Below are 27705 nucleotides of genomic sequence, written 5' to 3' on the forward strand. Positions count from 1 at the left end.
AGTTCAAAAGAATGGAGTGTCACGATGTCTACTTAGTCCTAATTCTAAGGACTATGAGAGTAGCAGTGATGAAGAGCGTGATGATGAATTTCAAAACAATGGAATTTCACGGTATCCACTTAGTACTAATTCTAAGGACTATGAGAGTAGCAGTGATGAAGAGCATGATGATGAAGTTGAAAAGAATAGATTGTTACAATGTCCACTTAGTCCTAATTCTAAGGACTATGAGAGCAGCAGTGATGAAGAGCGTGACGACGAATTTCGAAACAATGGAGTGTCACGGTGTCCACTTAGTCATAATTCTAAGGACTATGAGAGCAGTAGTGATGAAGAGCATGATGATGAAGTTCAAAAGAATGGAGTATCATAGTGTGTCCTAATTCTAAGGACTATGAGAGAAGTAGTGATGAAGAGCGTGATGATGAATTTCAAAATAACGGAGTGTTACAGTGTCCTGTTAGTCCTAATTCTAAGGACTATCAGAGCAGTAGTGATGAAGAGCATTATGAAAATTTTCAAAAGAATGGAGTGTCATGGTGTCCTCTTAGTCCTAATCCAATGGACTATGAGACCAGTAGTGCAAAAGAGCATGATGACAAATTTCAAAAGAATAGAGTGTCACGGTGTACACTTAGTCCTAATTCTAAGGACTATGAGAATAGCAGTGATGAAGAGCGTGATGATGAATTTCAAAAGAATGGAGTGTCACAGTGTCCTCTTAGTCCTAATTCTAAGGACTATGAGAGCAACAGTGATGAAGAGCGTGCTGATGAATTTCAAAAGAATGGAGTGTCATGGTGTTCTCTTAGTCCTAATTCTAAGGACTATGAGAGTAGAAGTGATGAAAGACAGGATGACGCACCTAGTCCTAATTTTAATGACTATAATGGTAGCAGTGACAAAGGACAAGATGTAGCATTTTTAGTAAGTAAATAGTCACATTTTTGACATAGTCCTAATTCTATGGACCATGAGAGTAGTAGTGACAATGCACATGAGGAATAATATCCAATAAACATCGAGTCAAATTTTCCATTCAGTCTTATTTCTAATGACTATGACAGTAGCACTAAAGAAAGAGAAGATGAAGAATATCCTCCAAGTCAGTATTTGAAATGCACAACTGATCATAGTGTACATAACATTCCTCTTAATGATGATCCAATGATGGAAATGTTGCCGAGAGATATTGTATCGAGGAGTAGGAGCAGACCTTTTCATATCAATGCAAGATGTTCTACTTATAAAAGGGGTAGAGTAGAATATCTGACGAGAAGAAGTTCTATCAGCACTCTCATTTCAAGTGATTGTTGTTTAAAAGATTGCTTGAAACATATGGATTTCAAATGCACATTAGAGAGCAGGAAGAGATATTTGTCAATGAATAAAAGCATGCAAATTTCATATTTAGTTGGGTGCATGCAATCTACATTGTTAGGTTATGATTAACATATAGGGTCTTTATTTATTTGTAGAAAGGCTTTCAAAATGTTTCATTCGATTGGGAATTTTCTTCTCTTGAGAATTCAAGAAAATTTGGAAAGGGGTCCCACATTTTATTCAAAGGTACATCATAAAAGGCAGTTTGGGCCATTATCAAATACTGCAATGTCATGGATGAAAGATTTCTTTTTAAAGCATGGAGAGAGTATGCCAAATAGAGAGACAATACATATTCCAGATAATTTCTCAAGATGAGAAATCTATAACTTATACAAAGAATATGCAGAAGGTACCAAGGGACATGGTCAATCTATTACATATCAATATTTTGTGAAGGTATGAAAGAAAGAATTCAAAAATGTCCGTATTCCTAAGAAAACAAGGATGGGGATTTGCAGTACAAGTGCTTCTCTTAAATCAAAAAGGGACGAATATGAAGGGTCAGAAAGAGGTAAGAATTCACAACTTTAAATTTTAAAATTTTGTAGTCATCAACTATGAAAAAATATTTCTTAATGGCTTTCTTTTATGTTGTGTAGATTTAATTGTCAAAGAACTTCAAGAACATCACGAACAACAAACAAGTGAAAGGAAAGTGTTGTACAAGCATTAAAAGAAGTGTCATGATAATCCAAATAGATATTTGGGTTTGATAATTGATGGTATGGACTAGAAGAAAAAACTTTTACCACATTTTGTTCGCACACTCAAAAATTTACAGGAGGAAAATTTAATTCAGTATCACTTGGTCAGTTGTATGGTCTTCAATGGAAAAATGTTTCCAAGGGTGTACTTCACAGCTCCAAATATTCATAATGATGCAAATAATACCATAACCATAATTCATGATGTGCTTTCTCATTGGTCTGGTAATCTTCCTGAAGTTTTGTATCTACAATTGGACAACACTTGCCCTGGAAACAAAAATGAGGGTGTTTTTGGATATCTAAACATGCTTTTTGAATTGAGAATTTTTCAGAAGGTAAGGGTTGGTTTCCTTCTTTTTGGGCACACTCATGACCATATTGATCAGATGTTCAGTCGGTTTTCAGCCACATTGAGGAGGAAGGAAGTTGGAAGCTTGCCATCTTTAATTGAATGTATTAAGAAATCATACATGCCAGAGCCTACTTTTGATGTGTTGGAAGAAACTATTAACATGCGAAGGTTTATTCTGGGATCGCGTAGTGAGGGAAAATGCATTGAATAACTTAATGAAATTAGCTTCCAACATCATTTTCATATCAAAAAAATTGATGGGAAAATACTAATATGGGAAAGGAATTATTCAACTACTGTAGAATGGGCACCGTCATCAGGTTTGGAATTTTTTAAGCTCATTCCAGGTCATCCAATATTTACATCAAAAATATTGTTATTACAATCAGTTGGTGAAGTTCATAATCCACGGAGATGAATATAAATTATTCTGATTGCATAGAAGAAATTAAAAAATGTATTAGATGTACATATGAGTACTTTGACATTGTTGTTTTATTTTGGTGGGAATCATTTCTCAATAATCAAAGTGATATCATTTCAACACCAAAAAACGAATATATACCTTTGAAAAATCCATTTATTTGGCCACAAAATGTGCTGAATGAACATGAGGAAATAAACATTGTTGAACAACAACAATCTCAGCATATCATTAATTCTTCACAAGCAAGAGTAAGAGAGATGTATATTGGTTCCAAAAGATCTCATGCACAATGCGAAGCCATGGAAGACCTTTACAGGGATTCATTACAGGATATTAATGAGGGTTGCATGATCGCATTGCTAGCAGATGGAGATCCCAATGGCTATCCATTCTGGGTTGCTAAAGTTATAAAGGTCTTTATAGAAAATGAAGATGTTACGGGTGTTGAAGTACATTGGTATGCCATAAATACACATCAATTCAATGGTGTGTACAAGCCAGAGATGGTAGTTGACAAAAAATGGCGGAAAGAGAAAAAGAAAAGGTACAAATATGAATCGCCGCCGCACTGACATATTAAATTGGAGGATGTTGACATACTTGTTTATGACTTCAATTTAACAAAGAGAAGAACTCTTCGCTTTAAGACGATAGAGATTATGAAAAGGTTGTTACTAGAAGGAACAATGTTGAGATGGGAGTCTGCTGAAACCAATCATAGATCTGGAAGAATTTTGAAATCTGAAATGGTGGGCATGCATGTGGACTCAGATGGGGCACTAGTTGATGAAAGAGAAGAATATGGAACATCTTCGTCAGCATCTAGTCACTCATATAAAGATGTCAATTCTGATGGTGTGAAAGAAAATATGAGTGATTTTGAATAATTGTATAAGACAATTTATATAAGCTATATTTGCATTGTATCTTGAAATAAATTTTTTTATTTCCATATGGTGTTAAATGAGAAGTTATGAGTCATTTTTATGTTGTTGGATTATAAATATTAATTATGATAATTTTTATTGTTTAGAATATCTGTAATGCAACATTAAATTAGAGATATAATGTATGCTTCATTCAGTATACATATAATGACATTTTAATTCATTTATTCATGTAATTTATTCATAATGTCATGGTTTTTTAATTCTATGGTTGAAAAAATTCCAATTCTTTTGTATCTAGCATGTTATGGTTGAAAACATGTTGAATTTATACTTAGAGAAGAAAAATGTTATTCTACCAAAAACATTAGTGTGTTTTTTCCTCATAAATAATTTTTTTGGCACATAAAAATTCGGTTTTATTAGCATTTTTTAAAAATGTTGAAAATTGACCCTAAAAAAAATCATCATTCCAGTATCATTACTTTTTCGTTTTCAAGGTGTTTTTTGCATGAAAATTTCGTTTTCACTGCCATTTTTAAAACATGTTCAAAATTGAGCCTAAAAAAAAACCATCATTCCAGTATACACACTTGTCATTTTTAGCACAGTTTTTTATGTTTTTTTGGAGTTTTTTTGCCAGAGTTCCCGTTTTGAGTTTATAGTTACCATTTCAAAGTTTACATTGTTTTCTCCAAACTTGGTGCTGAAACATGCTACACCTTGACTTCCTTCCTTTGCTTATGAGTAGGCAAAGTCCAAGTCTGTGATTTTCCAATCAGCATAACTTCATCGCAGAAGGGAGCAATAATTGTTTTATTTTCATTCAAGAAATCCTGCCCCAATATCATGTCAAAATTGTTCATCTCCATCACCGTGAAGTCCAACCAACCTTTCCAGTCTTTAATCTGCACAAGCACTTCGTGTGCCAAACCCACCACTTTAGCTCTTGAGTTCACTGCCTTGACTTCCACATTCGATGGGAAAATCTCCATTCCAACTTCTCTTGCTAATCGTGTCATCATGAAGTTATGTGTGGCCCTTGTGTCCACCAGTGCTTGGATGGTCTTGCCATGAACCACCAAGTCTACGAAACCTAGACTATGAATCCATTATTTCTCCATAACTTCAAACTGCATACTTTCCTGGTCTCTACAATCAGCTCTGATACCACTTGTCACACCCCTAATTATTTTCTCGTAAATTGGCTTTCGTGCGGCATCGACCAAACACTTAACGTTTTCATTCATTAACATGTTTTCCAAACTGTGCCTAACATTCACTTCATTAACCATATTAAATATTTAATGTGTGGAACACATTAAGTAACATTCACCAGTAGAAGACACTTAAAACATATGCAAGTAAGATTTTTATTATCAAATCCGTTTTTACATCCACGGGGAGGAAAACCTTCAACTGACATTATACAGGTTTTCACCCTTCAGCTGTCGTGCAGCTCGGCCTCCGGTCGCTGCACCGTTAAGATTTACCTGAACGCCTTCATTTACACCTTGAACGTTACCTTCGTTCAAGCCTACACGACTTGCCATGCAGCCTCACCTATCACAACACTTCACCGTGTCAAACCTTTACTCGGCGGGCCCTCGCTCCATGAGTCACCCTTACCTCACCTCCGAACAATCCTTCAAATGTTGGGCACCCACCCCCTACCGCGACCTCACACGACTGTTCAACCGGCGTGTGCCCGAATGTCCTACTGCGACTTCAAAAGGCTTCTCACAACCACGACCTTGCCTGGAAAGCACACACGCCTGTGTCGCCATTCTCGTGACTCGTCTCCACGTTCAACCTTTAGTCCTTCCCGTCATGCGGGCTCATCCGCCATCCAACCTTTTTCTACCGCAGAGCTAGTATATGTGGAGCTCGCCTTGTTGTCTCCATTCTCCAACTATCCACCGAGTTCTTATATGCATTGTTGGATGTGTGGGGGTGTTTGGACGACCCACCAAACTCATATAACTCACGTCGGTTCACTTACGTAACATGTCAACTCGCCCATCTTGTTAATTCGGCTCGTGGGTGTGGCATGACCTCGCGGGATCGCTCACCACTATAAGTTTTTTCAGCATCTCATCGCCCACACCATGCTCTGCCAACTCGCTGAGTCGTTGTCAGCTTGTCGCCCATGTCCATGTCTCGCCCTCGCTCGCTTAGTGGGCATGCTCATGCTACCGGACCGTCATAACAACTTGCGAGCGTTACACCCCCCGTCTCTCTCTCTCTCCTTTTCCCTCCCTTAAATTTGATCCCATGTTATTGTGTTTAAAAAAGTATCTAAATTTGAAAAAATCATTTTGTTTTAAAATATGAAACCTATAATTTGGATCAATCATGTCAAAAAAATACAATAATGAAAAACTTAAAAGAACCATGCACTATATTTCTTCTATTATTGTTAGTCACCTCGCTTTCTCTCATCACTTGGATCCTTAGTTAAGATGGATTTATGGTGGTTCTTAATAATATTATTTATATTATATAAATTTCACTTCATTATATACTACCATAGATCCATCTTAAAGACAGATCTAACATAAGCCGAGAGAGACCCAATTTCTTCACGTGAATTTTTTTTTTTATGAGTTTGACATTATTTAAATGTTTTGTATAGTTATTTAATTCTTTTTTAGATATTTGGATCGACACGAGCAAAATGAAAAATTTCAATGAGTAACACCCTTACACATCATACTAGTTTATATAATGAGCCTCTCAATTCAATAAAAGTATTCTCATTTTTTATTTTATTAAACATTGATTTAATCTCTATGGGAATATTTTTAGTATTCTCATTCTTAATTTTTATAAGACCTTGATTTAATTTCTATGGGAGTATTTTCAGTAGTGGTGAGGATAGATAGTTTGATATATCTCAAAGGTAATTATAACCTTTTTGCTTATAGATTTAATTAAAAAATGTTATAAAAAATAATTAAAATAAAATATTTTGATTGTGAAGTAAGTTATCCTTATTGGGCATGTGGTATTGATAAGCCATGTTATTGTGACAAAGTCTATTTTCAATTTAATAATATCCATGGTAAAGTGGGGGTGAAAATCCAGAGTTAAGAATCTTGTCATATTGTTATAAAATATTTTGATTGTAAAATAAGTTCTATTTTTTGTGCATGTGGTTTTGATTATGCATGGTATTGGCTCATGGTATTGTAATAAAGTCTATTCACAAACTCATAATATCAATGGCAAAGAACGTGTGAATATCCATGGTTAAGAATCTTGTCATATTGTTATAAAATATTTTTATTGTAAAATAAGTTATGTTTTTTGTCCATGTGGTTTTGATTATCCATGGTATTGGCCCATGGTATTGTAATAAACGTTATTTACAAGTTAATATTGGGGTTGTCTTTAGTGCAACCTTTTGGAGTTTCCAGTGCCAATAAACGCTATTTACAAGTTAATATTGGAGTTGTCTTTAGTGCGACCTTTTAGAGTTTCCAGTGCCGAAATCCAGTGGAAAAGTCGTAGAGCAATTCTATTGTGCAGGGGTTACCCATCAAACTTGTGATTTGTTTGAATGAATTCGTACAGAATTTTAGAGAAGTTAGACTCAAAAATACACAGGAAAAGCTTCCAAAAAGTCACACTAGAGACAACTCGGTTAATATTATCCATGGTGGAAGTGAATATCATTCATTAAAAGTCTTACAATAATGTTATAAAATATTTTGATTGTGAAATAAGCCATGGTTTTTGGAATTTGGTATTGATAAGCCATGGTATTGTAACAAAGTCTATATTCAAACACGAGGGTTTATATTACTTTTAACTCTTTATTTATTACTTTTTGTTTATTACATTTAACTTTTTATTAATAATTGAACAAACATTTAAATATTTACACTCATCCCCAATATCACTTTTAAATTTTAACTTTTTATTATTTTTTAATTGAGCCAACATTTAAAATGGTTTAAAAGTACTTATATTACACCTACACATCTACCTATAATAACTGGAATGACGTTTAACCCAATAAAAATTAAATATCTAAAAAACAATTAAGTCATTAATAATTAAAATTTATATTAAATCTGAATACATAATTAAATTTACTTAATATTTTTCCCAAAGAGGGCTCAATCCAACATTATCTTCCTCTTAAACAAGAAATTTAAAAACGCTAATGGCGTTGAAGCCACTTTCATTATAATTCACAAAGTTAATTGTATATATAACCCTAGGTGTCACCCCGAAGACATTCACGCATTCTTTGTTCACATCACTAGAGAATCTGTCGGTGAAGGAACCATACAGTACGCAATTACGTGTCTTAGAGTCGTATGTGGACTTAAATCTCAAGAAAATTCTTGACAATGGATGTTGTTGGAGAAGACACGCAGAGTGTTGCAACGACAGAGAAATGGGGCAAGGCGTTAAGCAAAGTTTTTAAGGGCGTGGTGGTGTTAACAGTCACTGCCACTCGTGATTTCGATACTGAGAGCGCCGATGTCTTTAAAGCTACCAGTTTCGTTGTAGATAAGCAACTCGGGCTCATGCTCACGAACCGCCATGTCATCTGTCTTGAACCTGTTGTGGCCGAGGCTACGTTTCTCAATAACGAGGAGATTCTGGTTTATCCTCTGTATCGTGACCCTGTTGATGATTTTGGATTTTTCCGTTTTGATCCCACAGCAGTTCGGTTTATGGAGATTGAGGAAATCCCTCTTGCACCAGAAGCTGCAACTACTGGATTGGAGATCCGGGTGGTGGGTAATGACAGTGGTGACAAGCTTTCGATTTCTGCAGGAACCCTAGCCTGACTGGATCGACCGGCCCCTGTTTACTCGCCGATTAACTACAATGACTTCAATACATTTTATATGCAGGTAGCTTCAGGGAAAAAAGGAGGCTCAAGCAGGTCGCGAGTAATAAATTGCGAGGCACAAGCAGTTGGATTAAATGCGGGTGGTAGACAAGAGGGTTGTTCTGCATATTATCTTCCATTAGATCGAGTGGTAAGGGCTTTGCAAATTTTACAGAGGTGCAAGGATGAGTCAGACACTCGATGGCATGCAGTCCATATACCTCGAGGGACACTCCAGATGACTCTTCTTCACAAAGGATTCGATGAGGCACGTAGGTTAGGGCTTCAAGGCGAGACTAAAGAATTAGTGAGAAAGGTTTTTACCGAAGAGACGAGAATTCTGGTTATAGATTCTGTGGTGCCAGGGGATTCTGTTGACAATCATTTAGAGCCGGGCGATTTACTTGTCAGTGTGAATGATGAGACTGTCACTCATTTCTTGAAGTTGGAGACAATTCTCGATGATAATGTTGGAAAGCCGATAAATTTACATTTTAAGAGGGGTGGTGTTCCTATAAAGATTACTTTGGAGGTCCAGGACTTACACTCTATAACTCCAAACAAATTTTTGGAACTAAGTGATGGCATAATTCATCCTTTATCCTACCAAAAGGCTAGGAATTTCTCCTTCAACTATGGTCTAGGGTATGTTGCACAACTAGGGTACATGTTGTCAAGCGCAGGTGTTCCTTCTCGTGCTATCATTAAAAAATTTGCAGGGAAGGAAACTACAAGGGTCGAAGAATTTATATCTATTCTGTCAGAATTACATCGAGGATCACGGGTTCCTCTAGAATTTGTGAAACATCGAGATCATCATCGAACGATGGTTGTCCTTGTAACTATTTGTTGGAATTTAATTCCAACTGCAACAATGAACAACTGGATTTGCAGTAAATACTCCAGCCTGTTCGATGCCTTAAAGTTAAGCCCAATATTTTTTCACATTAATATGCATTAAGGTTTCAATTGAATTCCCCTGCAGACATCCGACTTGTTTTTTGATAGAAGCATCACCGCCTTGCTGCATTAAATTCGGTGATAGGCATTAGAAGATATTCTGTAATATTTTACTGTTTAAATCAGATATGTTTTAGCATATAAATACCACACAGCAGTTCTGTTTTGAGGTTAGCGTCAAATTGATAGAGAGCAGAGGAGAGCACGCAGCAGCCTGAAGATAATACTTTCCAGATAGTGAAACGCACAGCACTACACAGCAGGAGTAGATGCAACAGCGTAGCAAAGAGCAGAAAGGGAAAAATGCACAGCAGTGCAGATATTTGAATGAAATTTGTTTAATAGATGTTTATTTGCGTGGAACAGAAGCGTTCCTTGGTGAATCTGTTTTGTAATAGAAGTTGTGAAATTCCCTCAGTATGAGGAAGACAAATCTGTAACAATTAGTTTATTTTTAATAAACGCAAGTTAATTTTTCCTGTTGTTGTTACACCGTAACTCAAAAAATACTTGACGGCAAAAAAAATTTACGTTGCTGCAACACCACGAACAGCGTTGTTGCAACACAAGTTACAGCAACTGAAAATAACTGTGTTGCTGAAACACCGTTTCCGGCAAGCGATTTTCTGTTTTTCTGTGCAAAAATAGAGTGAAAAACAGAGCAATTTTTGTCTGTTTGTTATGGAATTTATCAGAAAATTCCAATATGGTAGCAGAGCTGGTCTAGGCACTCAGTGATTCAAAAACAGAGATATCTTTTCACTGTAGGAGCTGTAAGAAGTTTGTTGAGCAAATTTTTCTAGCAGAGAAAGTTTTTTGCTTGTTTTCAAAATACAGTCAGTATCTTTTCTTTACCAATACAGGTTAAGATGGCAGATGCTGGAACAGGTTTGACAAATCCCCAACTGCCACAATTTAATGGGAAAAATTATAGTTATTGGTCCATAACAATGAAAACATTATTTTCTTCTCAAGGAATATGGGAGCTGGTTGAAACTGGCTATGCTGAACCTGCAGATGCAACAACACTGGCTGCTTTGACAGTAGCAAAAAGAGACCAGTTGAAGGGTGACAGAAAGAAGGATGCCAAAGCCCTCTTTTTCCTCTTCCAATCAGTACATGAAAGTGTTTTTCCGCGGATTGCAGTAGCAACAAAATCTAAGGAGGCATGGAATATTCTCAAAACTACCTATCAAGGCATGGAGAAGGTGAAGACTGCAAAGTTGCAGATGTTGAGGAGAGACTTTGAAAATCTTAGCATGAAGGAATCTGATATAATAGATTCATTCTTCACTCAGGTTATTGGCTTGATAACCCAGATAAGATCTCATGGTGAGATTCTTGAAGATAGAAGGATTGTAGAGAAAATCTTGAGATGTTTACCCTCATGGTTTGAATCTATTGTGGTAGAAATAGAAGAAACAAAAGATCTCTCACAGTTCACGGTAGATGAGCTGAGTGCTTCTCTTTTGTCTCATGAACACAGACTGAGTAGAGGAACAAATTCCTCTTTTGAGCAAGCATTCAAGACTCAGATGTCTTTTGGCCAAAGAATAGGTAGAGGTAGAGCAAATAACAGAGGTCGTGGAAGAAGCCAAAACAGAGGCAGAAATTACCCTGCTAGCACAAGCGGAAGGAGCTGCAATCAGAACCAAGCTGAACGTTTGAGCAAATAGAAAGCTTTTGGACAAAGGTATGAAAAATCCCAAGTCCAATGTCATTATTGTAAAAAATTTGGGCACTACGCAAATGAATGCAAGAAAAGACAAAATGACATGAATAATAGGCAGAATGCTAATTTTGCAAATGAAGAAGATAAGAACCCAAAGAACGTGTTGTTAACATGTAACATAGCACAAGACAAACAAGAAGATTTTTGGTTCTTAGACTCAGGTTGTAGTAATCACATGACTGGAAATATTGCAATATTTACCAATCTGGATGAAAATGTGAAATCTGAGGTAACAATAGGGACTGATGATAAGATAATTGTCAAGGGTAAGGGCAGAGTCAATATTCGAGCAAAAAATGGAGAACAGATGATTGTGCTAGAGGTATACTATGTACCTGGTCTGAAATGTAATATTTTGAGCATTGGACAGCTCATAAACAAAGGTTACAACGTGTTCTTCAAAGATGATTTGTGTACTATCAGGGACATACCTCCAAGTAAGAAGATCATTGCACAGGTGCAGATGACCAGCAATAGAATGTTTCCTCTCAAACTCAGGGCATATTTGAAGGAAGGAAGAACTATTACGGCTGTAACACAAGAAGTCTTTCAGGAACAAGTGAAAGATGTGAATTGGTTGTGACATTTGAGATTTGGACATCTCAATTTCGGAGGCCTCAATCTGCTGCACAGAAAGGGAATGGTAAATGGATTGTCGTTGATTGAGAAACCGGACAACCTTTGTGAAGGCTGCATCTTGGGCAAGCAACACAAAGAAAGCTTTCCAGCATGAAAGAGTATAAGGGAAAAAGCACCCTTGGAAATTGTTCACTCTGATGTGTGCGGACCGATGCAAATACCATCATTTGCCAGAAATAAATACGTTTTAACCTTCATTGATGATTAGACCAGAAAGACATGGGTGTATATGCTGAAACAGAAGAGTGAAGTGTTTGATTAATTCCGCCACTTCAAAACTCTTGTTGAAAAGCAGAGTGGGCATTATATCAAAGTGCTCAGAACAGATAGAGGAGGAGAGTACATCTCCCAAGACTCTCTGCGTTTTTGCAGAGAGAATGGCATACAAAAGCAGTTTACCGCAAGGTATACACCTCAGCAAAATGGTGTTGCTGAAAGAAAGAATAGGACCATTATTGACATGGTCAGAAGTATGTTGAAGGCAAAACACTTGCCGCATGAGTATTGGGCAGAAGCTGTTACTTGCGCAGTTTACATCTTGAATAGATGCCCAACTAAAGTTGTCATGAACAGAATACGAGAAGAGGCATGGAGTGGTCAAAAACAAACTGTCACTCACATGAGAGTATTCAGTTGTGTTGCATATGCACATGTACCGGATCAGCTAAGGCAAAAGCTTGATAGTAAGGGGGAGAAGTGTGTCTTTATTGGCTATTGTGATGAGTCAAAAGCATACAAACTCTATAATCCATCCACCAAGAAATTAATAGTAACCAGAGATGTGCAGTTCATTGAAGATGAAGCTTGGGATGGAAGCTTGGAAAAAACAGTAATTGTGTCTCATGAAGAACAAGAGGAAAGGACAGCAGGAAATAATCCTTCCTTGGTGGCTCCTCCTCCACCACAACAAGTACAACAAACCACACCACAAGCTGGAATTCGAATAGCCTTGAGAAGTCAAGGAAGAACAGTTGCTGTTACACCACAAACAGCTGTTGCTGAAACACCACAGGGATCAGATATACCCTCAAGTTCGGATGGAACTCCAAGCACACCAAGAAGACCAAGATTCAGAAGTCTGAATGAGATTTATGAACAAGGAGAGGTAAGTAACATTACCGGTCTGAATTCATTATTCGCTTTGTATTGTCATATTGATGACCCAATCCATTTTGAAGATGTTGTAAATGAAGATAAATGGATTGAAGCAATGAATGAAGAAATTGGTGCAATTGAGAAGAGTAAAACATGGGAGTTAGTGGACCTCCCTGAAGGCAAGGATGCCATTAGAGTTAAGTGGGTCCATAAGACCAAAATCAACGCTGAAGGTAAGATTGACAGGCACAACGCAAGGCTTGTTGTGAAAGGCTACAAGCAGCAGCAAGGCAAAGACTATGATGAAACCTTTGCACCTGTAGCAAGGATGGAAACAGTGAGAACAATTTTGTCTATTGCAGCACAACACAAATGGAAGATTTATCAGATTGATGTTAAATCTGCATTCCTGAATGGAGTGTTAAAAGAAGAGGTTTATGTTGATCAACCTCCAGGCTATGAAGTTGAAGGCCAAGAGCATAAAGTTTGTAAACTGAAGAAGGCTCTTTATGGGCTGAAGCAAGCTCCAAGAGCATGGTACAGTAGAATTGATGCTTATCTGATTGAGAATGGGTTTGATAAGTGTGATGGTGAACCCACACTCTACATAAAACAGAATGACGGTAAGATTATTATTGTTGGTTTATATGTAGATGATCTAATTTTTACTAGCAATGATGCTTCTCTCATTGCCAATTTTAAAGCAGTCATGAAGAGTGAATTTGAAATGACTGACTTGGGCTTCTTAAGATATTTTCTTGGAATTGAAGTAGACCAAAGTGAAAATGGTGTTTTCATTTCTAAAGATAAATATGTAGAGGTTGTGTTGAAGAGATTTGACATGCAGAACAACAAGGCTGCTATGACTCCAACAGTAGTGGGGCTGAAATTAACCAAAGAAGACAACAACAAATATTTTGATCCAAAACTGTACAGGAGCATAGTTGGCAGCCTTATGTACTTGACTGCAACTAGGCCGGACATTATGCACGCTGTGAGTTTAATCTCCAGATTTATGGAAAGACCGAAAGAGACTCATTGGCAGGAAGCCAAGAGGATTCTAAGGTATGTGAATGGAACGAAGGGGTTTGGTATTTTATACTCCTCTTCTAAAAGTTTCATGTTGACAGGTTACACTGACAGTGATTGGGCTGGAAGTGTTGATGATAGGAAAAGCACATCGGGATATGTGTTTCATATGGGATCTGGATCCATCTCATGGGCTTCCAAGAAGCAACCAGTTGTGGCTTTGTCAACAGCAGAGGCAGAGTATGTGGCAGCAACAGCAGCAACATGCCAAGCTATGGCTGCGAAGAGTTCTCAAAGATTTGTGTCATGAACAAGAAAAGGGCACAACCATTTACTGTGACAATAGCTCAGCAATAGCATTGTCTAAAAACTATGTTTTTCATAAAAGAACAAAGCACATAGACACCAAATTTCACTTCATACGTTAATTGGTTAACAATGGTGAGATTGTTTTGCAGCACTGCATAACAGAGGATCAGCTTGCTGACATCTTGACAAAACCATTAGCAAAGAAAGGTTTTGATCATTTCAGGAAATGTATGGGTATGCAGCAGTTGAAATTAAGGGGGAGTGTTGGAATTTAATTCCAACTACAACAATGAACAACTGGATTTGCAGTAAATACTCCAACCTGTTCGATGCCTTAAAGTCAAGCCCAATATTTTTGCAAATTAATATGCATTAAAGTTTCAATTGAATTCCCCTGCAGACAGCCGACTTGTTTTTTTATAGAAGCATCACCGCCTTGCTGCATTAAATTTGGTGATAGGCATTAGAAGATATTCTCTAATATTTTACTGTTTAAATCAGATATGTTTTAGCATATAAATACCACACAGCAGTTCTGTTTTGAGGTTAGCAGCATATTGATAGAGAGCAGAGGATAGCACACAACAGCGTGAAGATAATACTTGCCAGATAGTGAAACGCATAGTAGTGCATAGCAGGAGTAGATGCAACAGCGCAGCAGAGAGCAGAAAGGGAAAAATGCACAGCAGTGCAAATATTTGAATGAAATTTGTTTAACAGATGCTTATTTGTGTGGAACAGAAGCGTTCCTTGGTGAATATGTTTTGTAATAGAAGTTGTGAAATTCCCTCAGTATGACGAAGACAAATTTGTAACAATTAGTTTATTTTTAATAAACACAAGTTAGTTTTTCCTGTTGTTGTTACACCGTAACTCAAAAAACACTTGACGTCAAAAAAAATTTACGTTGCTGCAACACCACGAACAGCGTTGCTGCAACACAAGTTACAACAACTAAAAAAAAACTGTGTTGCTGAAACACCATTTCCAGCAAGCGATTTTCTGTTTTTCTGTGCAAAAACAGAGTGCAAAAATAGAGCAATTTTTGTCTGTCTGTTATGGAATTTATCATAAAATTCCAACACTATTGACAGGCATCATTGGTACAGAGAACCTCAACTATACACTCGAAATGATGAGAGTGGATTGTGGAAGAGGACGCCTACAATCTTGCAAATCCCATTTTCAGCAGATGAACAAGTTGGCGGAACGGAAGTGAATTCAACAAAAGTCATTACCAGTCCGGGATTGAAAAGTATTGTTAGCAATGTAAGCAGTGAGGATGATATGCCACAGTTCCATTTTTTTGTTTCAGACTCTATTAGTATTGATAGAAGCAAGGGGAAGAGGAGACAGCTGAACGATCAAGATGAGCCGAGTACAACTCTGGAAATTCAAACCACATCTTTAGAGGAAGCCATAAAACCAAGCCTTGTCATGGTTGATGTCGATATACCACCATTATCAGTGCTTGATTGTGTGCGGAATAAACCTCTTCCTCAAACCGAGGTGGTGGTCTATCATTCTAAAACCATAGGAATAGTTGCGATTGACAGGAATACAGTTCCCACATCTGTGGCAGATGTGATGTTATCATTTGCTGCATACCAAGCGGAAATCCCTGGACAGGTTATTTTTTTGCACCCTGTACACAATTATGCATTAGTGGCATATGATCCTGTCGCACTAGGTCCATCTAGTGCTGTAGCTGTACATGCAGCTGTTCTTCTTCCTGAACCTGCTTTGCTTAAAGGTGATGTTGTGCATCTTGTTGGTTTGAGAAAGAGCTTAGAACTTGCATCCTGCAAGTCCATTGTCACAAGCCCACAAGTTTCATTGAATATTGCTGCAACTGATATTCCCCGTTATAGAGCAATGAACATGGATGTGATCGAATTAGAGGCACATTTAGGGAATTTATTTGCTGGTGTATTAGTCGACGATCATGGAAGGCTTCGGGCATTATGCGCTGTCTTCTACAGTCCCAACATATATAATAATCCGGTTGTGAGTGGAATTCCAATTTATGCTGTCAGCCAGATTTTAGAGAGCATTATTCATGGATCTGCAGGTTTATCTTTGCTTGTTAACGGAATGAAAATCTCTATGCCCATTTTCCACATTTTAGAGGTTGAACTTTGTACAACCTTACTTTCAAAGGCGCGCAACTTTGGGTTAAGTGACAAATGGATTAGTGATTTAGCAAACAAAGATCCTCTGACACAGCAGGTGTTGCAAGTCAGGTGTTGTTTTGTCGGATCACGAGCAGCAGGTACGCTGGAGGCTGGTGACATGCTGTTGGCCATAGATGGGAACCGGGTTAGTAATTATCGGGATGTTGAGAATGCTTGCCAGCTGGTTGAAGAGAGCAAGGATGAGCAAGGTGATCTAAGACATAAAATTTTCCAGCAGGGCAAGGAGATTGAAGTTCTTGTGGGCACAGATGTAAGAAGTGGGCTCCAAATCACACACATTGTAAGTTGGTGCAGCTATACTGTACAGGAGACAAACTCAGCTGTCCGCTCGTTGGGATTTTGGCCTCCTGAAGGTAATGGTGTATACCTGTCGGGATATGATTTGGGATGCCCCGCTGATAGATATACAGATCATACTGAGCATTGGATTGTTCAAGTAAATGATAAACCTACGCCTGATTTGCAGACCTTTGTAAATGTAATAAAAGAGTTGGAACACGGTGACTTTTTTCGTGTTAAGATATTTAATTTAGATGGAGAACGCCTTGTTTTTTCTTTGAAGCAAGACTTCCATTACTGGCCGACGTGGGAACTTAAATTTGACAAAGAAACAGCAACATGGACTCGAACAACCATTAAATCGGTCTCTAAGAGCTAAGAGCATGAGCTTTTAAAGCATCTCATGGACCAAATAGAATAACCAAATTTTCATACATGGAGATGCTAAGAGCATTATGAACTGGGTCACTGATTTTACTCTTTTCAGTCTTTCCTATATTTTTCAACTGGATGAGGTGTATTAATTTTTTTATAGATAATTGTCAGCCCATTACATTCACCAATATATAAAGAACAGAATAGAGCCATAATTTTTTTTCAACTAGATGTGGTGTATTAAAATTTTGATAAATAATTGGCAGCGCATTACATTCACTCATATATAAAGAACAAAACAGAACCAGTAACAGACCTTCTTTTAAAAAGGGGCATCGACTAAGATCTAGCTGAGTATGACTTAGCTATATATGCAGATATATCAACTCCATAGAGGAAATATTTTTTATAATTTTTGATGGTTTTTTAATGATATGATTTTGATGGCTTTATATGATTTTGTATAACTAGAGGTGAGGATTATGAATATATTTTTGTCTCAGATATAAGATAGATGATAGTAGAAAGATACTAATTGTTATAGACTGAAAATCTGAAAACAGTTGACTTTGTTTGGAAAACTTTAATGAATATATTCTTTTATTATTAATGAAAATAAATATTTCTTAGATTGCAACTCTAATCACTGCTTTGTTTTTTTTAATGCTTCTGTATTATGTATATAAAACAGATAGTACACTTGACGTGGTTTTCCAGTCTGTCTTGCAAAAATAACAAAAAAACCATTTTTTATCTTATTTTCCTTACAACAGTATTTCCATATCTTCTATTTTCTAGATTTCCATCATCTAAGATTTACGAGCCATATTCCAATACCAAAAAGAAACCAAAAAAAATATTGATTCTTTACAATAATTTATGTTCCTTGCATTTCCAAATAATACCCAGCATTTTGCCTCTTAGCTCTTTTACCCCTCATTTGTCGCAACTAATTTATCGAGTGCTTTTCTATTCTTCTTTTGGATATTAAATATCCCTTTTAATCCGCACACACTCTGCCACATCAAACAGTCTACTCGGATCATCCAATATCGTTAGGGAATATTCGGATCATCGAAAATCTAGTCAAATGTCTGTATTTATGGTTTTGTTTGTATGCATCAGATATGTTACTTGGCAACCGGATAAATGCGCTGGAATTTTTACATGGTGACCGGAGTCATAATCCGGCGTTGAGTTGTTGAACTGCAATAAATTTTAAGGACAGTTGTTTATTACTCTTCAGTACAACTGGCCTGCCTTTTCTGCTCGGCCATGTGAACGGGCAGGGCCCCGTACCCTCATTCCCCGCGCCTTTGGTTCCCGCTCCAATTCAACGGTGTGGATCAACCGATCTGGATCCGAGGGTGGAGGTTTGCCGGAGGGTTTTAGAGTTCATATTAAGTTGTTTGAGTCTTCGTTCGGCTCATTTGGACCTGGCGCCGCTCCCAGGTTTGGCTTGTCTCTCTGCGCACAGGGGATTTCTGCCATTCACTCCTCCACCGAGATTCCATCCGCTACACAGGGGTTATTCAACCGTTCCCCGGGATTTACCTATGCAGGTGATGGAATTCTCTCACAGTTAATTTCACGGTTTTTCCTATTATGAATACTCTTTTCTTACAGGTCACACCGATGAATTTATATGTGTTAATGGTTTTCCTATTTCTTTGTTGTATGAAGGTGGACACTACAGTCATAGAATTTTCCGATATGCAGGACGACAGGCCTTCGGAAACCCGGCCTACTTCGCTGCATATCAGGTAGGAATTCATGTTCGATTGATTCCTGGGTGTGGGTATTTTGGGTTTCCCTTTTTGAATGTTGTTTCTACGAGATTTATACATACTCGTTTTCTTTTACTTGCTTTCAGATTTCCATAATTTGATAGAAGTTACCCAGGATTGGGGTTTGCCTCCGAGGCTACTCATGGTTTTTCATACTCTCAGGCTTCGTTGTCTCGGCTTGCCCTATTTGGGTTGTGAGGAAACAGTCAGTTCCTTTCAAACGGGAGGTGCCTTGGCAGTCCTATTAGTTTAAATTATCTCGATTTCCTTTCTGCATTTCATATACCATTTATCCAGTTGTAATTATTTAAGAAATAGAGTAGTAAAGACTACTAGCTTGGACCGGGTCGAGGATTATGGAACCTCTCTGTTTTCCAATGAATGTTATTGTTTATTTCGGATTCGCAGCTCCCTGGAATGATTACTTAACTCTGTATATGTAAATTTATTTCTTGGGTTCTTCAGGAAAGTTTAATAGGAGACTAAACTTTACTCTTGAGAGCCTTGGCTCCGGTACTTTGTGAACTCGACTTTCTGAAAGTAATTTATGTGTTTATAATATCATTACAGTCGTATATATGTTCTCATAGTTCCATGTTACGGCGGAACTGCCATTGTCTTTAAGAAAAACGTAGGCTTTCTGTTCTGTTTCGACTTAATGTTCTTCTTCGAACTGCTAGGGTTCCTTACTATTGAGATGTAATAATTATGATGAAAGGGTTATGTTTATTACTGAAAATAAATGTACAGTTGGTTTCGAATGGTAGATTTCCATACTGTTGTCGCATTTTTCTACTGTAATTATGGTGAAAACATGCAGTTTGCAACTTCGATGTTTTATTAAATAATGATACAGTTAGGGTCTGGTTCATTGCTTTCTTGAACCTCCCCCTTAGGATTACTCATCCCTTCGCTGTCTACTAGTTACCTCTGTCTAGCGGTATGTATTTTTTGTTTATGTTATATATATATATATATATATATATATATATATATATATATATATATATATATATATATATATATATCCGCTCTACAGTTTGTGCATACTCCCATATATGATAAAATTTCGTATGGGCTCCCGAACTCTTTTAATGGACATCCACTCTGTGGCCGTTAAGGTTATTAGTTCTGATGAGTTTTTCTACCACAGTTCTGGTAATCCCGGCTCGGGACCCGCTACCTTACCCTCTGCTAAAGTTAACAGACTCATCTTCATCGAAAACTTGCTTATTTGTTTTCTTTATATGTGTAAATTAACTCTTCAGTATTCTATACAGTGATGATTGATCTCTGTTTTGTGTTTTGAAGTACCAATAACTGTAACAGAATTAGGCCCTTCTTATCAGTCATTTATTGGTACCTCTGTAATATTTGTTTTAAGCAGATAGCATCACAACATGCATAATAACGATAAAAGAAATGTATATTTTCAAATAACTTCACTGCTATTCTACTGTATTTTGGCTACTGTAATTTTCAGTTGACAATAATATCATGGAAGTATATTCACTATTGAAAATAATTTCTCCAGAAGCTTCTACTTACCTGGTCCGCCTGGGTTTGTAGATGCGCTACAGAAGTTCACCTGTATCCTTTGTTTACTCTTGACCACCCAACCATGAGATCCGTCGCCAGGACTGGGATCTCCCCCCGAGCTATCTTGCAGGCCCACAACCCTCAACAAGATGCATGCAACTTGTGCCTGGTTATCTGGTCCTTACCAGACTTAACCAATCTTTTTCTTTCTGCCTGTCCTTACAGCCCAGAATTTTGCCTCTCCCTTCCCTTTTTCCCTGGAGGCCTTTCCAGTTAGGGAAGGTAGTTTTTGTGCAGTTTTCACAACTGATTTCCTCTTCCAACTTCCTTTCAGAAGTTGCCAGCATTTCAAGAAGTATATATTTTTAATATATATTTTAATTCACAAATAAAAAAAATATGATTAAAGTTTTTAAAACAGTCTTCCAATTCTGTCTTTTACCACAGTAAAATTCCAATATTTACATTCTCCGGGGTCATCACATCTCCCCCTCCTAAGATTGGACATCGTCCCGATGTCTGATTTTCACAAACAGTTCCGGGTAAGCCTTTTTTATGAGCTCTTCATCTTCCCAAGTGGCCTCATCACGCCCATAGTGCTGCCACTACACTTTAACTTGGGTAATAGCTCGCTTCCACAGTTGTACTTCTCTCCAGTCGAGGATGCTCAGCGGCTCGACCAGAACCTCGCCTTCCAGTTCGACCTACAATCAACAACATTTCCAGTCATTTTCTTTCTGAAATAAATTTTTAATTAGATCAATCAGATTTATTTCTTACCCGTATGTTCTGCCATTTGATCACATGTTTAGGGTCATAAATGTATTTTTTTAGTATAGAAACAAGGAAGACATTGTGGATTCTAATGTGGCTTGGCAGGGCGAGTTGGTAAGCTACCGGCCCAACTCTTGCCAAGACCTGGAAAGGTCCAAAATAACGGGGTGCAAACTTGGCACAACCGCTCCATTGCAGGGTACTCTTTCTGGCTTGGATCCTCACATAAACATGGTCACCGACCTGGTATTCTTTGAACCTTCTTTTCCGATCAGCAAAGCTCTTTTGTCTATCCTGAGCAGCCTTTAAATTAGTACGTACCCTTTTCACCATGTCCTCCATTTCTTTGAGCATTTCTGGCCCCAATCTTAATTTGTCCTCAGGTCCACCCCAGCTTGAGGGTGTACAACATTTCCGCCCGTACAAGACCTCAAAGGGGCTCATTTGTATTGACGTGTGATACCCGTTATTATATGCGAATTCAACCAAATGTAAATATTCCTCCCACTGTGTTGGTTTCTGCATTACGCATGCTCTTAACATGTCCTCCACCACATGGTTCACTCGCTCTGTTTGACCATCGGTCTGGGGATGATAAGCTGTGCTGAAATTCAGCTGTGTTCCCAGTTCTGTAAACAATGCTCTCCAAAAGGTTGACGTGAATTTTACATCACGGTCAGATATTATTGTCTTCGGAAGTCCATGCAGTTTAAACACATTCTGCATAAAAATGTGGGAAATTTGCACAACCCTGTAGGTGGATTGCATGGGTATAAAGTGTGCTACCTTACTTAGTTTCTCTACCACTACCATAATAGAATCATTGTTCTTCTTTGTCCGAGGCAGCCCTGTTATGAAATCCATAGAAATAGTTTCCCATTTCCATTCCGGAATGGGTAAAGGTTGTAATAACCCCGCTGGGTGTAGATGCTCTGCTTTGATCTGTTGACACTCCAAACACCATGCTAAATATTCAGCTACATTCTTTTTCATTCCTGGCCAATGGTATTCTTTTCGAAGTGCGGTGATCATTTTTTGGTACCCTGGATGTCCCGCATAGTGGCTGATGTGAAACTCATCCAAAATCAGATTTTTAAGACTGTTTTTACTAGGTACATACAACCTCTTTCTATAATGCAGCATTACAGCATCATCTAATTCATATCCTTGCTGATTTTTTTGCTGGAAAATTGTTGTACCTGCTGTTTTATTTGCTGGTATTCAACATCTTGATCTGCTGCTGTTTTTATCATCTCTTTCAAGGGATTCTTCCATTTACTGGAAGAAATTTCATACAAACATTGCACCTTCCGACTTAACACGTCGGCTACACGGTTTTCCTTCCCTTTCAAATGCTTAATATCAAAATCAAATCCGCTTAAAAAATCTGCCCAGTGTGCTTGCCTTGCATTTAAGGTAGGCTGGCTGAAGTAATTTGTCAGACTGTGGTGGTCTGTTAACAACAGAAATTTTCTCCCCATGAGATAATGCCGCCACATTTTCAGTGCGTGTATGACGACTGCTAATTCTAAATCGTAGGCAGAATATTTCTGCTCATGCTCCTTTAGCTTTCTTGATTCGTAAGCGATCACTCTTCCTTCTTGCATCAACACACCTCCCACACCCTCCTTACTTGCATCAGTACATACCACGTAATCCTTATTAGGATCAGCTATACTCAAGATGGGTGTTGTGGTGAGCAAATGATTAAGTTGCTCAAAGCTTTGCTGACACTCTGAAGTCCATTTGAATGCCCTTCCTTTTTTCTATAAGGAGGTGATAGGGTATGCTACCCTTGAAAAACCTTCCACGAATCTTCTATAATAACCGGCTAATCCCATAAAAGACCAAATGTCTGCCACATCCTTTGGTACGGGCCATTCCATTATGGACCTTATCTTTTCAGGGTCCACTGCAATCCCCTCTTTTGTGATTATATGGCCTAAATACTGTATTTCCTCTTTGAAGAAATCACACTTGTTGAACATAGCATACAACTGGTGTTCTCGGAGAGTTTGTAGTACTAACCTGAGATGCTCCTCGTGCTCCTCCTTAGAACGAGAGTATATCAGAATTTCATCGATGAATATCAGCACGAATTTATCCAAAAATCGATGAAACACGCTGTTCATTAAACACATAAAGGTGGCGGGGGCATTGGTCAACTCGAAAGGTAGCACTACAAACTCGTAGTGCCCATACCGTGTTCTGAAAGCTGTTTTAGCGATATCTTCCTCCTTAATCCTAATCTGGTGGTAACCTGATCGCAAATCGATCTTAGAGAACACTGTTGCACCCTTCACTTGATCGAAAAGTTCATCGATCCGAGGTAAAGGATATTTATTTTTGATTGTGAGCTTGTTCAGCTGACGATAATCTATACACATTCGAAGAGTTTCGTCTTTTTTCTTGACAAATAACACTGGGGCTCCCCATGGAGATACACTGGGGCGAATATAATTTTTGTCTAGTTCTTGTAGTTGCATTTTTAATTCTGTTAACTCAGGTACGCTCATTCTATAAGGTGCCCGTGATACTGGTGCTGCCCCTGGTGTCAATTCGATGGTAAAGTCTATATCCCTTTTAGGTGGCAGCCCAGGTATCTCCTCTGGAAATACATCCGCAAATTCTTGTATTACGGGAATGTTATCCAGCATGGTTGTTTTATCATTTGAATTTGCATAGCCTACCTGAATGGCATAAATTTGACATCTTTTTCTGATACATTTAGCTAGTTGGGATGCAGTGATTGGTCGAACCTGAACTGGGTGCTTAATCCCTTGCATTTCCTGCTTCTCTCCAAATTCATCTTTGTAATAAATGGTTTTCGTCTTGCAGTTTACTAGTGACCAATGCTTTTCTAGCCAATCCATCCCAGCCAGAACATCATATGAACGAAGAGGGAGGACATTCAAATCTGCCACCACTGGCTGTCCCGCTATTGTTAAAGGGCAGTTATTAATTTTTTCCAACACTCGTCGCTTGGCCCCCGTAGCTAACTGTACCAGATTTCAATTCTTGAATTTTTCAGGTTGTAGCTTACATTGTTCTACTATCTTTTGGCTAATATAACTTAAAGTAGCTCCTGGATCAATTAGAAGAGCTATAGAAAGATCTGAAATTTTACCTTCAAACTCCACCATGGTCGGCTGGTATTCCACCTGACGATCGTCTAGGGCTGCGTTAATCCTTGGCAGACTACGTCCCACATCGCCAACGGTCGATGCCTCATGGATCTGGGATATTTGATCAGTTCCCTTCCACTGCGGGCAATTTTTGACGTAGTGTGGTCCTCCACAACCCAAGCATTGAACTGGGGGTCTGGCTACTCCTTCGCCCTCCAGCCTGACAGACTGTTTGCTCACTCTGGATTCACTGATTGGCTTGGACCTGAATGAACCTCTTTGTACAATTCTACTGTTCTGCCCTTTTCTAATTCCCTTACCTGCACTGCTACGAATTCCTTTACTGTTCCCAACTATTTTATTACCTCTTTTTTCATTCCATCTTTTGTTTGGAGCATCTCCTTTCTGTTTATTCTGCTGGTAGCAGATTCTGGCTTTACCGATAGCTTCATCCATTGTCCTAGGATTTTCAAACTCAATCCTTTCTTGTATGTATAGGGGTAAACTACTGACAAATCTTTTCACCTTGGCTTTTTCTTCTTTAATATAGGGCACATAGCGAAGTAGGGAGGTGAAACGGTTGATAAACTCGTCCATAGTCTGTTGTCCCAACTGTAAATCATGGAATTCCCTTGCCTTTTCATCATAAAAGCGCTCGGTCAGATATCTTTCTTTGAAGTACTTCTGAAACTTCTCCCACGTTAGGGTCCGTTCACTTACCCCCTTGACGATCTTAACTTCCACCACAGGGTTGCTTTTCCTTGTAACTGAAAGATGGCCAGTCATGCCTTCAGGTTGTGGTCATATGCATACAACAGAAAATATTTGTTCATGTTAATTAGCAATGCTCCAGCCGCTTCCTATTGTTCCCCATCAAAGTGTGGGGGTTTAATTTTTCGAAATTCTCCTTGTAGTTCCACTCTTTGACGTTTTGAAGTCTGTTGTTCGGATGCATTGTCAGGATGGTCCTCCCCCTCTTCTGATTTTTCAGGCTCTGTTTGATAGTTTCGTTCTTCTGACATCCTCTGTTGTTCCGCGCTGGGATTAGCTAGTGGTGGGTTCTGCCTGTCAAACAAACTCTTTAAAATTCTTTCTTGATCCAACATCAGTCATTCATTATCCTCTCGTAATCGTGCCATCTCATTCTTCAGTTCCTGGACTGTCTCTAATATTGCAAGGTTCGTGCTATGTGTCTCCTCGCCAAGCTGTACCCATAGCTCTGGGTTATTCCTAGGATTTATTGTAGGTTCTTGACCTGCTTTCGATCTGTGCGGAGCACTACCAGCTCTTTGCATACTTACTGTTACTGTCTATTGTCTTGCTGTTGTTTTCTTTTGTCTCAACCTAAGAAATGGAACCAGAAGAGGAGTTAGCAATATTAGTTGTCTTTCTTACAAATATAATAAGATGGTTAACTGTACATTGCTTGTTTATTTTTCCTCCAGTTTTTTTTTTGTTTAAACTTCTTTACATGTTGTCCCAGAGGTCACAGTATTGTAACCTTGCTCTGATACCAATTTGTCATGATCCTACCCTAGATATATATATATATATATATATATATATATATATATATATATATATATATATATATATCTATATATATATATATATATATATTATTAATCTTTACCTTCATAAACTTTACCATATCCCTTTTAATCCGCACACACTCTGCCACATCAAACAGTCTACTCGGATCATCAAATATCGTTAGGGAATATTCGGATCATCGAAAGTCTAGTCAAATGTCTGTATTTATGGTTTTGTTTGTATGCATCGGATATGTTACTTGGCAACCGGATAAATGCGCTGGAATGTTTACATGGTGACCGGAGTCATAATCCGGCGTTGAGTTGTTGAACTGCAATAAATTTTAAGGACAGTTGTTTATTACTCTTCAGTACAACTGGCCTGCCTTTTCTGCTCGGCCATGTGAACAGGCAGGGCCCCGTACCCTCATTCCCTGCGCCTTTGGTTCCCACTCCAATTCAACGGTGTGGATCAACTGATCTGGATCCGAGGGTGGAGATTTTCCGAAGGGTTTTAGGGTTCATATTAAGTTGTTTGAGTCTTTACTCGGCTCATTTGGACCTAGCGCCACTCCCAGGTTTGGCTTGTCTCTCTGCGCACAGGGGATTTCTCCCGTTCACTCCTCCACTGAGGTTCCATCCGCTACAGAGGAGTTATTCAACCATTCCCCGGGATTTACCTATGCAGGTGATGGCATTCTCTCACAGTTAATTTCACGGTTTTTCCTATTATGAATACTCTTTTCTTACAGGTCACACCGATGAATTTATATGTGTTAATGGTTTTCATATTTCTTTGTTGTATGAAGGTGGACGCTACAGTCATGGAATTTTCCGATATGCAGGACGAAAGGCCTTCGGCAACCCAGCCTACTTCGCTGCATATCAGGTAGGCATTCATGCTCGATTGATTCTTGGGTGTGGGTATTTGGGGTTTCCCTTTTTGACTGTTGTTGCTACGAGATTTATGCATACTCGTTTTCTTTTACTTGCTTTCAGATTTCCATAATTTGACAAAAGTTACCCAGGATTGGGGTTTTCCACCGAGGCTACTCATGGTTTTTCATACTCTCAGGCTTCGTTGTCTCGGCTTGCCCTGTTTGGGTTGTGAGGAAACAGTCAGTTCCTTTCAAAACGGAGGTGCCTTGGCAGTCCTAGTAGTTTAAATTATCTCGATTTCCTTTCTGCGTTTCATATACCATTTATCCAGTTGTAATTATTTAAGAAATAGAGTAGTAAAGACTACTAGCTTGGACCGGGTCAAGAATTATGGAACCTCTCTGTTTTCCAATGAATGTTATTGTTTATTTTGGATTCGCAGCTCCCTGGAATGATTACTTAACTCTGTATATGTAAATTTATTTCTTGGGTTCTTCAGGAAAGTTTAATAGCAGACTAAACTTTACTCTTGAGAGCCTTGGCTCTGATACTTTGTGAACTCGACTTTCTGAAAGTAATTTATGTGTTTATAATATCATTACAGTCGTATATTTTCTCATAGTTCTATGTTACGGCGGAACTGCCATTGTCTTTAAGAAAAACGTAGGCTTTCTGTTCTGTTTCAACTTAATGTTCTTCTTCGAACTACTAGGGTTCCTTACTATTCAGATGTAATAATTATGATGAAAGGGTTATGTTTATTACTGAAAATAAATGTACAGTTGGTTTCGAATGGTAGATTTCCGTACTGCTGTTGCATTTTGCTACTGTAATTATGGTGAAAA

The 27705-nt window shown here is 38.2% G+C and overlaps 1 protein-coding gene across 1 annotated transcript; it reads left to right on the forward strand.

The window, feature by feature from the left end:
* Positions 1-7930: 7930 nt before the first annotated feature.
* Positions 7931-27418, forward strand: LOC149207773 (protease Do-like 7). Its single transcript, XM_089398145.1, is given in 8 exon segments — positions 7931-7935; positions 8108-9451; positions 15458-17213; positions 18471-18786; positions 18908-18987; positions 26791-26870; positions 27057-27121; positions 27360-27418. Coding segments are annotated over 8 exon segments (3705 nt in total).
* Positions 27419-27705: the final 287 nt, after the last annotated feature.

This window comes from Pinus tabuliformis, chromosome 1_2 (genome assembly GCF_031772625.1).
Source record: "Pinus tabuliformis cultivar Carrire ecotype Pingquan chromosome 1_2, CPIR1, whole genome shotgun sequence".
Classification (NCBI taxonomy): Eukaryota; Viridiplantae; Streptophyta; class Pinopsida; order Pinales; family Pinaceae; genus Pinus; species Pinus tabuliformis.